This window comes from Cricetulus griseus, chromosome X (genome assembly GCF_003668045.3).
Source record: "Cricetulus griseus strain 17A/GY chromosome X, alternate assembly CriGri-PICRH-1.0, whole genome shotgun sequence".
Lineage (NCBI taxonomy): Eukaryota > Metazoa > Chordata > Mammalia > Rodentia > Cricetidae > Cricetulus > Cricetulus griseus.
Window position 1 is genome coordinate 15,782,143 of NC_048604.1, and position 13,046 is coordinate 15,795,188.

The 13,046-nt window shown below is 40.7% G+C and overlaps 1 protein-coding gene across 4 annotated transcripts in view; it reads right to left on the reverse strand.

Annotated features, from left to right (window-relative positions):
- Positions 1 to 222: 222 nt before the first annotated feature.
- Positions 223 to 13,046, reverse strand: part of Slc9a6 (solute carrier family 9 member A6) — a 73,541-nt gene continuing 60,717 nt past the window's right edge. For all 4 annotated transcript variants that reach the window (XM_027433375.2, XM_027433376.2, XM_027433374.2 and 1 more), the window contains 4 exons: positions 12,854 to 12,884; positions 9,424 to 9,503; positions 6,260 to 6,365; positions 223 to 2,908 (listed from right to left, as the gene is read on the reverse strand). In XM_027433375.2, the coding sequence (XP_027289176.1) occupies positions 2,636 to 2,908; positions 6,260 to 6,365; positions 9,424 to 9,503; positions 12,854 to 12,884 (490 nt within the window). In that variant the 3' untranslated portion in view covers positions 223 to 2,635. The remainder of the gene's footprint in view (positions 2,909 to 6,259; positions 6,366 to 9,423; positions 9,504 to 12,853; positions 12,885 to 13,046) is intronic.

Consider the following 13,046-nt stretch of genomic DNA (forward strand, 5'->3'; position numbering starts at 1 on the left):
TTTGAGCATTATTTCATAAAGGGTCCAATTGTGACCATAAGCAAATACACTCACTCTTATATAAAAGCACCCAACTCTGCCACCTCATAAGTTAAGGACTGTTCAGTTTCTTTTGAAAACACCAGTCCTCCCCATTTTCCAGTATATATAAGGTAGAAAAATAAATGAAGTCAGCATTCTTTATGTCTCTCTAGAATAAGTTGTGACTCAAATAACAGTGAGTGGTTATTTGCAAGGCTATAATTTTTTTAATGACAGATTTTTCTAAAAGAAACCACTATAACATCTTTCCAAGTACTCCAAGGGGAAACAAAAAGCACATAAAGATTAGAAGTCTAGTACTTTAACAGCACACTGCCAAACACAGACTAGGATAAATGCCAGGAGATCTTACAAAATAACTCTGAAAGATGCAATGTTCAAGTCAATCAAACAGGTAGGTTCCACGAACAACAGAAAAAACAGGTCCAAGAGAGCAATTCACTCATGCATGATGGTTACTCAGACTGTACTTCATCAAAGTTCATTCAGGTCTTTCATTCCAACGGCTGTCTCAACAGAGATGGTTTTCTCTTTGCATGGGGCTGTGTACACAGGCGAGAGAGGGAAAAAATCTTCCAGATGAAGACGTAAGCACAAGCTTCTTCCCCTTTGATAAAGTACTAAAGGCAGATTTAGTGGACTCTAGCATTATCAGTGTCCCTAATGAGAAGTCTATGCATGCGGAAAGAAACAGGTTACATAATTTTTCATGCTAAGTATTTATAGTCATTTTTATACTATGAGCTCAGTAACCTGACAGAATAAAAACGATAGTAGTTAAATTACTGTATACCCTTTTACAATTTGAATAACTGTGTGGAATAATGATGCTGACATTCAATCCTCCCCCCCAAACATACATTAAGAAGAAATTATTTACTGCACGAAGAGCCACACATCATATAAAATGTACACTCACAGGAGGAGTTCCTGCATAGCAGGGAAGTCACTACTGCTACGTAACAAATGGCCATGCCAACAGTCAAGGCTGCCACAAAGGGTACAACATTAGAGTCCCCTTAAAATCTATCTCCAGGAGTGTTTACAATGGCACAGAACCCTTTTGGAGAGTAAGTGCATGTTTTGCTTGGAAGGGTATTTTTCAGTGGAAAATTTGAACATCACATAAGTAATCAATTTTTGAATTGGGTTATATTTAAGGCAATGCTCCTCAGACTTGAGGGGGGGAATGCACAAAGTTTGTATTTTTTTCTCCTGAATCTCAAATAGGTCAGAATCAGCATCAAAAAGTATTCCCCTTCCAAGTGTTCAGTGTACCTTTAGGTATTTGCAGCATTACAAAATAGAAACCACTTTCATACTATGAATATGAAATGAAAAACTGTTCTGTGCTCTTCCTTAAAAACTATCAAAAATAACACATGGCAGCTTAGGTGTCTAATATTTAAAAAGTAACATGACAATGACAACAACTACACCCACTTTACAAAAAAGAGAATCCTTTCAAAGACACTGCAGAGCACTGTGTTTCTCTTACAGTCTTTGGTGTAGTACAGAACAATTGTGGGTTCATAAATTAACTTTTAACATCAACTACGGACTAACAATGAACATTAAACATCTTAAGTTTAAAAATTTTACATTTTGCTCCTGTTTGGCTGCTGAAGAGCAGCGATTTAAAGTGATATAAAAACTTCTGGTGACAAGGCTTACTATACACGCAAAAAACATAATCAAAAATGAAGCAGCAGCGATGAAATTTCATATTACAATTTACCGGTATTGAATATTTACATATGTGGGAAGAGAGACCTCCAACACCACCACCCTACGCCCCATTGTCCACTTGCTCCAGTGCCCCTAAATCTGTAACAAGTGCCCTGAACTATATACACCTATACTTTGGCTAAGCCAGCTGGATGCAATTCCTATGGTGTTGGTGTGAAAGAAAAGAAATAAGGTCTTGGAGGTCATTTGTAGCCTTCTTTCTCAGAGCATCAATGTACTGTAGTCAAGAAATCTGTTCTTTCACATCAATGGGGGAAAACAGCCCCCACACTTCAGTCCCCAACCTGAATGGGGTGAGATCAAAATGCCATCAGCTCCTTGCACCACAAAGGGCCACCAGAGAAAAGGGAAAGAAAAAAGTCATGACAAAGGCAGCAGCAATCAACAAAAGTTTTCCAACAAAGGAACCTCTCCTCCTTAGGTTCCCCAGGGAATAACAGCTCCCCCTTCCCTCCCCCCTCCCTCCCCATTCCCTGACACACACAAATGAATTCACATCACAAGAACTTAGTACTCTGGTTAAGTGTCAGATAAATATAAGAAAGGGTCAATCTGTCACTTTTTATACTTTATCTGAAACATAAAACTAACAGAACACACAACATTACTGTGAAAGGAACTTTCTAAAAGAGATCCGGCCAATGTAGTGCAGCCAGCAAAACTTAAGAGAACAGATTGCTCACAACCTGCCTTGTACAGGGTACTTATATTCTTCCTATGCCATATAAATAGCATTTATATAGCTTACACATTCGGAGACATGCACTAGGACTTGTAGGTAGTACACATTTCTTCACAATCACATGTGCAAAGTTTACAAACCACTAAGTGAGTATTAGAAAGCCTAGGCTGGACTGTGTCTTGTGTCATCTAATGAATTTAACGCAGGTTCAGAATCATCCATCGGAAGAACCAGGCGTGTTCCACGAATGACTAGTTCGTGGTCCCCAAATGTAAGCTCCCGATCCAAGGCATCTTCAGAATTGTTGCCCATAAATCTCCTTGGGGCACTGGCTGTTGCAGAGTCAGTGTTCACAGTAGAATCCCCATATGTCAAACTGATATCACCATCATTGAGAATAAGATCGGAGTCATCATCTTTCAATTGCTCCTGGTTCTAAATGAAATATAAGGTTTAAGAGTAGTTAAGCAATGCAAGAATCAAAGCCAGGCAAGGTGGGAAGGTAAGCCCAACTCTTAGAGAATCATTTCCAAAAGGAGATAATCTGAAGACCCCTATTTACAATGAATGCCTCGGTGGTAGCCCATCATACTCAGGATAAAATCTTAAATCCTAAACTTGACTTAAAGGACAATGTGACTTGTTCCTTTCAGCTTCCTCTCCCATAGCCAGCTGCCTCTCCCACTCCAGCAGCCTCTTGCTGTGCAGGGTGGACTGAACCATTGACAACTATCCCACTCTCCAGTCTTCCTCTTTCCTCCCAGCCATCAGGTATGCTGTCCCTTCTATCCCTTTCAAGTCACTAGTCCCTGCTCATGACTTTCTCCTGGCAGTCTTCTTGGATTTTTCTGCTCTAGATTAGGTGTCCATCCTGTATGCTCCCACAATAGCTAGTCCTTGCCCCTTAGTTAGCAAGTAGCACTCGCTCTTGCACATTATCAGTTTGTCCTCCTGGGTCTTAAAAGTCTGGGGCCAGGGAGCAGGAGAACAGACAAATGAGGTTACAATACAAGGCTAAGTGCTTTTTATTCTAACCACACAACACATTATGGCATTCAGAGGCACATGGAAACTCTCACCACACAGTTGTTTTCTAGGTTCATAAGCTTTTGTTCTAATGGAAAAAGTTTCCCAAACAGTATAACTAGTACAGTTCTATAAAATGGGGGGGGGAATAAAAATATAGTCCCAATTGGCAAAGAAAAAAAACATGTATTCATGTATAGAAATATCTGGAATGTCATTCAACATAAGCGCTCCATGATGGAGTTGCTGGTGAATTTTATTTTTGTGTTTCTGGTATCAGAAATTTGCTATTGCTAGAAATTTCCTTAAGTACTTAAAGATTAAAATTAAAAAGGCCAATTGAAAAAAAAAACAAGTCCATAGCCACCTATCAGCTGAAATTACTTCCTGTCTAATATTTAACTAGTAACAACAAACCTAACTAGTGTCTGCCATTTGGTTAAAACAAAGTTTTGTGGCTCCTTTGCAGGTCAGTGGGGGCTCTTTAGCACTTTCTAATTAATGTTTTCTTTAAGTTTGAGGTCTAGAAAAATGTAAAAGGCACATTCCTTTTGATCTAGTAATATCCCTTTAAAATTGAGTCTACATACTTGTAATTTATATCCTTGAACAAATTTATATGTAAAAGTATATTAAAAACACAGTCACTGTAAATGCTGTTTGTAATAGCATAATCAGCACAGGGACACACTCACAGAGAAATGACACCAAGTGGCGATGAAGGCAGAGACTAGGGTTAAGCATCTAAACATCAAGGAGTGACAAAGACTGACAGCAAAGCATGAGAAACGAAGAGAGAGGCCTGGAGGGAAGCAACCCTGCTTTTATGTTAACCTCAGAGTTCCAGCCTTGGCACCGTAAAATATTTCTCTGTTGTTAAGCCACTTAGTCTGTCACAGCAGCTCCAGGAACTCACACAGCGATGTGTTGTATTGGTATATACCACAGGATACATAGTTGTTTCATTTTTGTTCCTGGGTTTTTAATGGTTGCTAGTGGCAGGTTTTGTTTGTTTCCTTGTCTGTTTGTTACTGTTGTTTGAGACAGAGTCTCAGTTTAGCCCAGGCTAACTGATAATTTGCTATGTATCTGAGGATGAGCTTGGTCTCTTGATCCTACTGCTTCTACCTCTCAAGCCATAGGATCATGGATGTGTGCCATCACACCTAGAACACCAACACACACATACACACACACACATACACACACATACACACATACACACATACACACATACACACACACACACACACACACACACACACACACACACACACACACACACACACACACGAGTTGTGGTCCTTTTGACTGTGGATGGTGTAAGTTATTGGGTCTCTGGAGTCTGAGAGCCAAAGCTCTACCTGAACCAACAACACTACTATGTAGAGTCATGTGGCACAGTGGAAAAGAACAATTCTTGTATGCAGAACCTGGGCTACATGGGAGGCAGACAAGGCAGAATGGAGTATTCTCTCCACACTACTAGCACAATCTGTAAAATGTACAGTGGCTCAAAACAAAACAAAGCTACTGGCTGCTACACTGGCCAAGGTGACACCCTCACACTGCCTACTGTTCCTCAGTCCCTGTGGAATCTGCTCTAACAAACTGGAAGGGAGGCACAACCAACTGAAAGGCCCCTGTCCACACTGCCTCACTTCAGCTCCCCACTGACTCGAGGCTCTAAATGTTACATGAAAGCAGCCAAAAGTTGTGGGTAATGCAATAGGGAAGCCCATAATTTAGAATCCAGGCTAGTTAGCACAACTTTCACTTCTTCTTGCTTTAATATTTATCAAACCATCAATCATGTTAGTAGATAGGAAAATCCATGGGATCTAGATTATGTCTAGCTGTGTCTATACCCTCCAGCTACATGGACCAGACAGGGATGCACTCTGCTAAAACCCTAAAGTTATAGATGTTAAATCACAGCCCATCTTTTGTATTTAACAGACATCAAAACTGTCCAGCAAATCGCAGTGTGATATGGCATACTATTTCACTATAATTTCCTTTCTGTTGGAGGAAAAGCTCCATAATACCACATTTTTTAGTTTAAATAAATGTAATGAAATCTAAGAAAAATTGTTTGAGAATCCTTTCAACTGAACTGTGAAGAGCCTAATGAAGACATGTAAACATACACACCCACAGCTGAAGTCAGCCTACATACTGCAAGCACATTAAAGCTGGCATGGAAATAGAATGAGCTACGAAAGTCACTGCTGTAAAATAAGGACTTAGGAATTACTCTATTTTCAAGGGGTGTTAGCCCTATTTACACATTTCAGTGTACTTTCTACTTGAATAAAATATGCTGAAATTCCCTCTCATAGATTGTACACCTCAAAAATCAAGAAATTTAAACCAAAATAAAATAAAACCAGAACTCTAACCCATAGAACAGCTAAACTGAACTTGCTAAAGAATCCAATTAATGTAGCCAGGTGGTGGTGGCACAGGCCTTTAATCCCAGCACTTGGAGGCAGAGAGAGGCAGGCGGATGTCTGTGAGTTTAAGGCCAGCCTGGTCTACTGAATGAGTTCCAGGACAAGCTCCTAAGCTACAGAAAAACCCTGTCTCGAAAAACAAAATCAAAAACAAACAAACAAAAAGAATTCAACTAGCGCATAAAAGCCACTTACTTTGGAGCAAGGTAGTACATGCCTGTAATCCCAGTTTGGAGGCCAGCCTGGCCACATAGCAAGAACCTGCCTCAAGACATCAGTAAGTAAATAAACAAATGCCACTTACTTCGTATGCTTGGGGGCTGGTGAGGCACCTGGCAATGGGCCCACAGCAGGCTGGGAGTGTGGTAGTGAGAGGAGGCCCACTGTGGGTCAGGAGAGGCTTCAGGTAGCTGTGCAGGCATGGTTAAGGAAGAGAGGCGCTCATTTCTTTATACATTTAAGAGAACAATGAACTTGTTGTTTCAGTGGTGCTGGGGAGCAAACCCAGGGCCTTGCACATGCTATGCAAGTGCTCTACTTGCCCCAAAATAATACAATTTAAGATAATCAGTACCACAGCATGCTGACCTCTTCAGAAGCTGGCAAAGGGTTTGCAATGCCAGTTCATCTCACTGCCATATTACAGCAGCAAGACAGAAAAGGGAGACCTTTTCATTATCTTGATTCCACAGACAGGGAGACCGACACACAGAGAAGTCAATGATCCACCTAAAGTCACACATTCAAGGAAATGGGGACATATCTGCTAGCTGACTTTTACTTATGAACCTGTTGTATGCCATCCCATTGCTTTTCTGCTTTTAGGGATTGAAGGAACATAAGCATATCCTGAGTTTGGTAGTGAAGAAAATGAAAGGGAAAGCAAAGAATGACAGTGTTCAGAGGGATGAGGAAGTATTGAAGTAGCATATACTAATAAAAACGGCTTTGATCACTTATTCTGGATTCTGATGGATCCTGAATGCTGAGTTGAATTCATGTATCATGCTCTTTCACTTCCTACAAAGCTCAAAGGAAGTGAAGGAGGAAAGAAAAAACGAAATCCCAAATCAAAACAACAACAACAAACTATGAATCATAAACTCCTATATCATAGATCCTTATTTCATCAGATTTGGTAATTCATGGCAATTGAAAGAAAGAAGAGGAAAACACAGAGAAAGGACGTCATAAGAACCTAGGGCATGTAGCTTAGAAGTGGAGTACTTGTCTAGCATGTTTGAGGCCTTGGGCCAGTCTCCAGACCACACACAAGTTATTAGCTACATGGAGTGGTGCATACCTGTGATCTCAATACTTGGAAGGCTCAAGTGGGAAGAGTGTAAATTCAAGGGCATACTGGGCTACACAGCAAGTTCACCTCAAAAACAATTTTAAAGACAAAATTTTGAGGCTAGCAAGATGGCTCAGATGGTGAAAGTACTTGCCAACAAGTCTAACTGAGTCACACCCCAGGATCCACATGGTAACAGAGAACCAATTCCTGCAGTTTGTCCTCTGATCTGCATAGCACATCCCTTCTTCTCCTGACATACCTACACAGACACAATACATACATACATACATACATACATACATACATCTTTAAAAGACAGCATTCACACATACCTATAGTAATAAATTCCATGCAAAGATCAAAGCTCTCTATAAACACACTCTGTCTACACAGAGCCACTAAAAACAGAAATGATAAACTCTCAGAATGTTGATATAAACATGACCAAGGCTCTGTTTACTAGTACTGAATGGGGATTTGTTATACCAAATTACCCAACAATCTGCCAAAAGAAAACTCAAAAGACTCCTGTGCTTTGTTAGAGAAATAAAGAAAAGGCTGGGCATGAGGGAAAGCGCCTGTGTGCCCAGCACTCAGGGGTCAGACACGGGGTTCCCAAGTTTAAGGTTAGCCTGGCATAGCTAGGGAGGCTTTGTCAACAACAAGGACCGAGGAGGCAGAATGCTTCTCTGCTATGCACAACGCCCTAGATCTGAACCCCAGCTCATTGAATTATTGTTCTGCATAGCCTTCTGGATAAATTACACAGATGTCAGTGAAGGAACAAAGACAAGAAAAGAATAAATATCATCTATTTAAATGAAAATCAAAATCAGCTAGCCCTAATTCATGCTGGTAGCACTCAGAATCGGAGTTACTGCTCTGTGGAGCATGTTAGGGAAGGTGTTACTGACAGACAACACAGGGCACCTTCCACTGTGCTATAAATACAGCAACATTTCTATCGATAGTAGGTACACAGGGATACATGGACAAAATTCATTAAACTGTATTCTTAAGATTCACATATATCATATTTAAATTATAACTTTATTATGACAAGCTGGCTAAATAAAGAACTGAAATCTAGACTGATGAATCTCTGAGCATTAAAATAACTAAAGTTTAGTTTTTGGTGTTTACTTCTGCAAGATTATACAGGAAACTAAGCTCTTTTTCTAAACTTGAATCGTTTAAATTATTTCGTGAATGTAGAAAATGTACATTTTATTCTAGAAAACTAAAAAATGTTAAATAGGAGGAAAGAAAAGCCCCAAGAAATATGGAAATGGCATACATCCAAGATACTGGTAATGGAGCCAAAAGTAATGACATAATCTTTAAACAATTTAAAAAACCCAGGCTCTCACTCCCTAATGGGAGCCTCGATGCCACAGATATGCTTGAATTTTTGTATGCACACGGTAATTTAAGGTACTTGAAAAAAATGGAAGGGAAAACCTAGTAAACAGAGTATAGTAAGCAGTGGCTTCTGAGCATGAGGGCAAGTGTATTTTTCCTAAACATATAAGGCTTTTATCACAAAGTCATTCTGAATAGGGAGAATTTGGTCTTTAGAAAGGCTGAGGAAGAAAAGATACACACACTCTCCCCTTACCCCAGGGGAGAAAGGCGGCTTCTAAAGAAGTGTGGTGTCAAGAACATTGTCTTTCATTTCAATCTCATGCTTTCCTCTAAGGCTTCCACCCAAGCAAGTACACCAGCAAGTAAGGAATACCCTTCACAGAATTCTCCAACTTAACCCAAGAACATCAAATACTAAAGTCGCCTCAACAAATACTATATCTAAAAAATTAGCTATGTCATTTAGGCTCTGGATTTCCTCCATACATCCAGTTATTACAATAACCAGTGCCTACTGGTTCCCTGGGTTTGCAAAGGAATTCACTGGTGAGAATGTTCTTCTCCATTACACTTATGGAGAGGCAGGTTTTATATTGTGCTTCTGGAAGGCAAACCAGCTGTTCTGGGGCTGCAGCTGTAGCTCAGGGGGTAAAGTACATGCTTAGCATGTGCAAATCGCTGGGTTCCTCCCCAGAATTCCCCCAACACACAGACACACTCACATGTGCACACATGCACACATGGAGTTGGTTCATTAAACTGTACTTATCCATGCATGTACTACCATGTGTTATCATTAAGGATACTTATGATCGAAGTTGTACCACATCCGGAAGAGCCAGGCACTCTCTGCTTTGGTAGTTCTCCTTTCATTTTCAGGAACACCCTGCAGACAGATGATACAAGAGTCAATGCCAAAGATGCAGGCAGGTTTATTTAGAGCCATTCCTTCGCAGAATCAGAAATAGAGCCTTCACAAAAGGTAGTGTCCAACATGGTTAACGTTAGACATTTAGTGGCTTTTATTCTGCAGCTTTGGTGTAGGAAACTGAAATGTTTCCCTAAGAATCTCTATGACTCAGGCAGCTTACTAGTTTATGATTCTATTGCCACTTATAAGTCAATGTGGGGTCAATTAAAGAAAAGGAGGACATGAATTTGAGAGGGAGAAGAAGGAGGGGGTATACAGGAGAGGTTGAAGGGATGAAAATGAAATAGGGAAACTATATATATATTATATATATATATATATATATATATATATTCAAAAATATTATAGAAAACAATGTGGGGCCTAAAGGGATGTGTCTGTGAGAAAAGTACTTCCCATGCAAGCTGAAGACCTGAGTTCAGATCCTCAGAGCCCACCAGGCATAGCAACACTTCTCTGTAACTCTAATGCTAATAGAGTGAGCTAGGAAATGAAGACAGGAGACTCTGGAAGCTCATGGACTAGCAAGCCTGGTGTACATAGCAATTAACATCCTATCTTACTATGTCCAAGGCTACACTCTGATCACCACATGTACTGTGGCACATGCATACCAAGTGAACACACACAGAGAGTTTAAAGCAAAGCCAGTATGGGCCAATCCACCTCCTCACTCTGAAAGCCAGTATGGGCCAATCCACCTCCTCACTCTGAAAGACTTGTACTGCCTCTGCGGTGGCTCCTACTGAAGAAAACATCTCACCCGATATTTGGAGAGCTGTGCCATGGATTTCAAAAATACCTGGCATTTTCAAAGTTGCTACTATGTTCAGAACACAGTGGCCAAATGAAAACAAGGGAATGGTATGGGAGAATTCACTGGCCAGGAGGGAGACTAACAGAGCAAGCAGGCAGCTTCTAAAATAGCTTTACAAAATACCAAATGTCCATATTTGTAATATGGTATGGTCAGTAGTCAGTAGTCAGTAGTCAGGCTCTATAGCTCCAGGCCTGGCTCACTGACATTAACTAGTTGGGGCAAAGCTCCTCCCTTCCCTGGGCCTGAATTTCTTCACGTGAAAAATGCAAGCAATACAGATTCCCCCAAGGCTCTTTCCAGAATTAGTGTTCCATATTTTTGTGATTTTTCTAAGGGCAGAGTTTAGGGTCTGGGTTTTGTCTCCTTCCTGCCCAAATAGCTTCCTTTCCCCTCAACATGTATGAATGCATACATAACAATGATAAAAATATCTGAGAACATTGCAGTGCTCACAGTCACAAAAGAACTTCTGAACTTGCTTCTACATCATTAAGTTTCTCATGTCTTCAGTTCTTACTTTTTGTTTAATTTTTGCTGCTTGGGAGCCTGAAGTGGTGGTGGCACATGCCTATAATCACAGCACTCAGGAGGCAGAGGCAGAGGCAGGTGGATCTCTGTGACTTTTCAAGGCCAGCCTGATGTACACAGTTAGTCCTAGGACAGCAAGGGCTACACAGAGAAACCTGGTCTCAAAAAAAAAAAAATGATGCTGGGGAAGGAACCCAGGATCTCGTGCAAACTAATTACACATTCTACCAGTGAGCTGTACTTCTAGCCCATGAAACTGCCTTGTTTTTAAATTTTTGCTTTCACTTCTTTTTAGTTTTATTGTTATTATTACTACTACTACTGCATTATCATTATTACTATTTTTAGTACTTATTGGGTATGTTAGAGGTTATTGTCCCCCAGCATGGGTTCCAGGGATTGAACTCAGGACATCAGACTTGCCATCTTATTGGCCCTACCTTCACTTCTTGTAAAGCAAATCATCTACAGGCCTTACCATATAACTAAGCTCCATACCGACTAGAATGTTCCTGGAGATTCATAATGAACGTAAGAATGATTGAGTAAACAATTTAATTGAGATGTCCATGAGGTTTTATTTATTCTCATCATTGTGTGTGTGTGTGTGTGTGTGTGTGTGTGTGTGTGTGTGTGTGTGTGTGTGTGTGTCGCGTGGTTGTGTAAGGACATACATGCCACAGCACACATGCAGAGGTTTGAGAACAAGGGTTCAAGGGATCAGACTCAAGCTGTCAGGCTCTTGCAGCAAGTGCCTTTAATCACTGAGCCATCTTGCTAATGTCTGTCCATAGTGTTCTGAAAGCAATGGAAAGCTATTTCTTTCCATTTGCCACACTGATAGTCACCTATCTGGCTCTTTCCCTTACTTCTCCTCTGTGGTGACAGGGTTACCAGGGTTGATGGAAACATACATGACCCAAGAGCTGTGTAAATGCAATGTTTTTTTACTACTGAGACATTAACACCCCTTGAACCTATTCCAGAAGCTTGGCAGGATAAAAAAAAAAAAGTCTATAATCTGGTTTGTCCGGGGAATTCTACTTTAAGATTCTGACCACAAAATGGGTGCATACTTACTATATCACATGCATACACGCACACAGTCATCACTCAAAATTAGCACTTGGGAAATGAATCGAGTAAAGGCTCATTTAAAGCATACTCTGCAGAAAAAAATACCATGGCTTGTTTCAGGAAACAAAAGGAATTATGTTTTGAAAGATACTTTCCATCTTCAAAAACATCATTTGTGATTTCTCATCTACTGTGTAATGTGTAATAGAGAATCGCACATTCAGTGGTGCTCAGAAACCATTACAAAGCGGGTGGAAAATACCAGAAAAGGGTGGTCAGTCTCAGAAGGACAAACAGTTGTTGCTGTGCTCAGTCCACAAGTCTGGAGATCATAGGAGAAGCTAAGCAACTGACACACGGAAGGAAGGAAGTGAGGGGCCGTGTTGAAAAGGCTGAGGCTTGGGTGAAGAAAGTGTAACCCCCCAAACATGCAGGGGGGACCAGCTGGACACCGAGAAGATTCTGAGCAGTTAGTTCTCAAGGGCAGCTGCTGGTCATGCAATTTAAAAGTTCCACAGGAAGAGCAGCTGGAGTGGGGCTGACATCAGAGACAAGGGTTCATGCGCAACTAGAGTGGAAAAAGGCTGCCTGTGCCAGAGCAGTCACTTGAACACCCAGGAGCACTTAAGAGCCTATTCTCCTCGGTGGCAAAAGCCCAGGATGGCCACAGATAGGAAAGCTGTCACCCTTGATAGCCACTTGCTGTCTAAACTATGGTTCTGTTTCATGGAGCAATGAGGAAAGCCAGAAATGTCAGTTAAAAGCTGAGGCAAACAAAACTGTATCTAAAAAGTGGCATGAAGTCTAAGAGAGACAGTTTTCTTTCCAAATGACTGAATGCTGGACAGAAATGCCAAGGATAACACAAGCACATATTTACCAAATGTTCTTGGTCTGAGTCAACACCAACCCTAAAGGAAAAACACAAAGAGTAAATGAGATTTTAGAAGCCAATAGAAGGTCTACTCACACACAAACATTCTCAGGCAAATATTTTTCTCAACACAGAAGCTCCAGAATGGTTAATGTTCCCTCTTCTCTACAGTTGGGGTGTACATTTCTGGCTCCTGCTA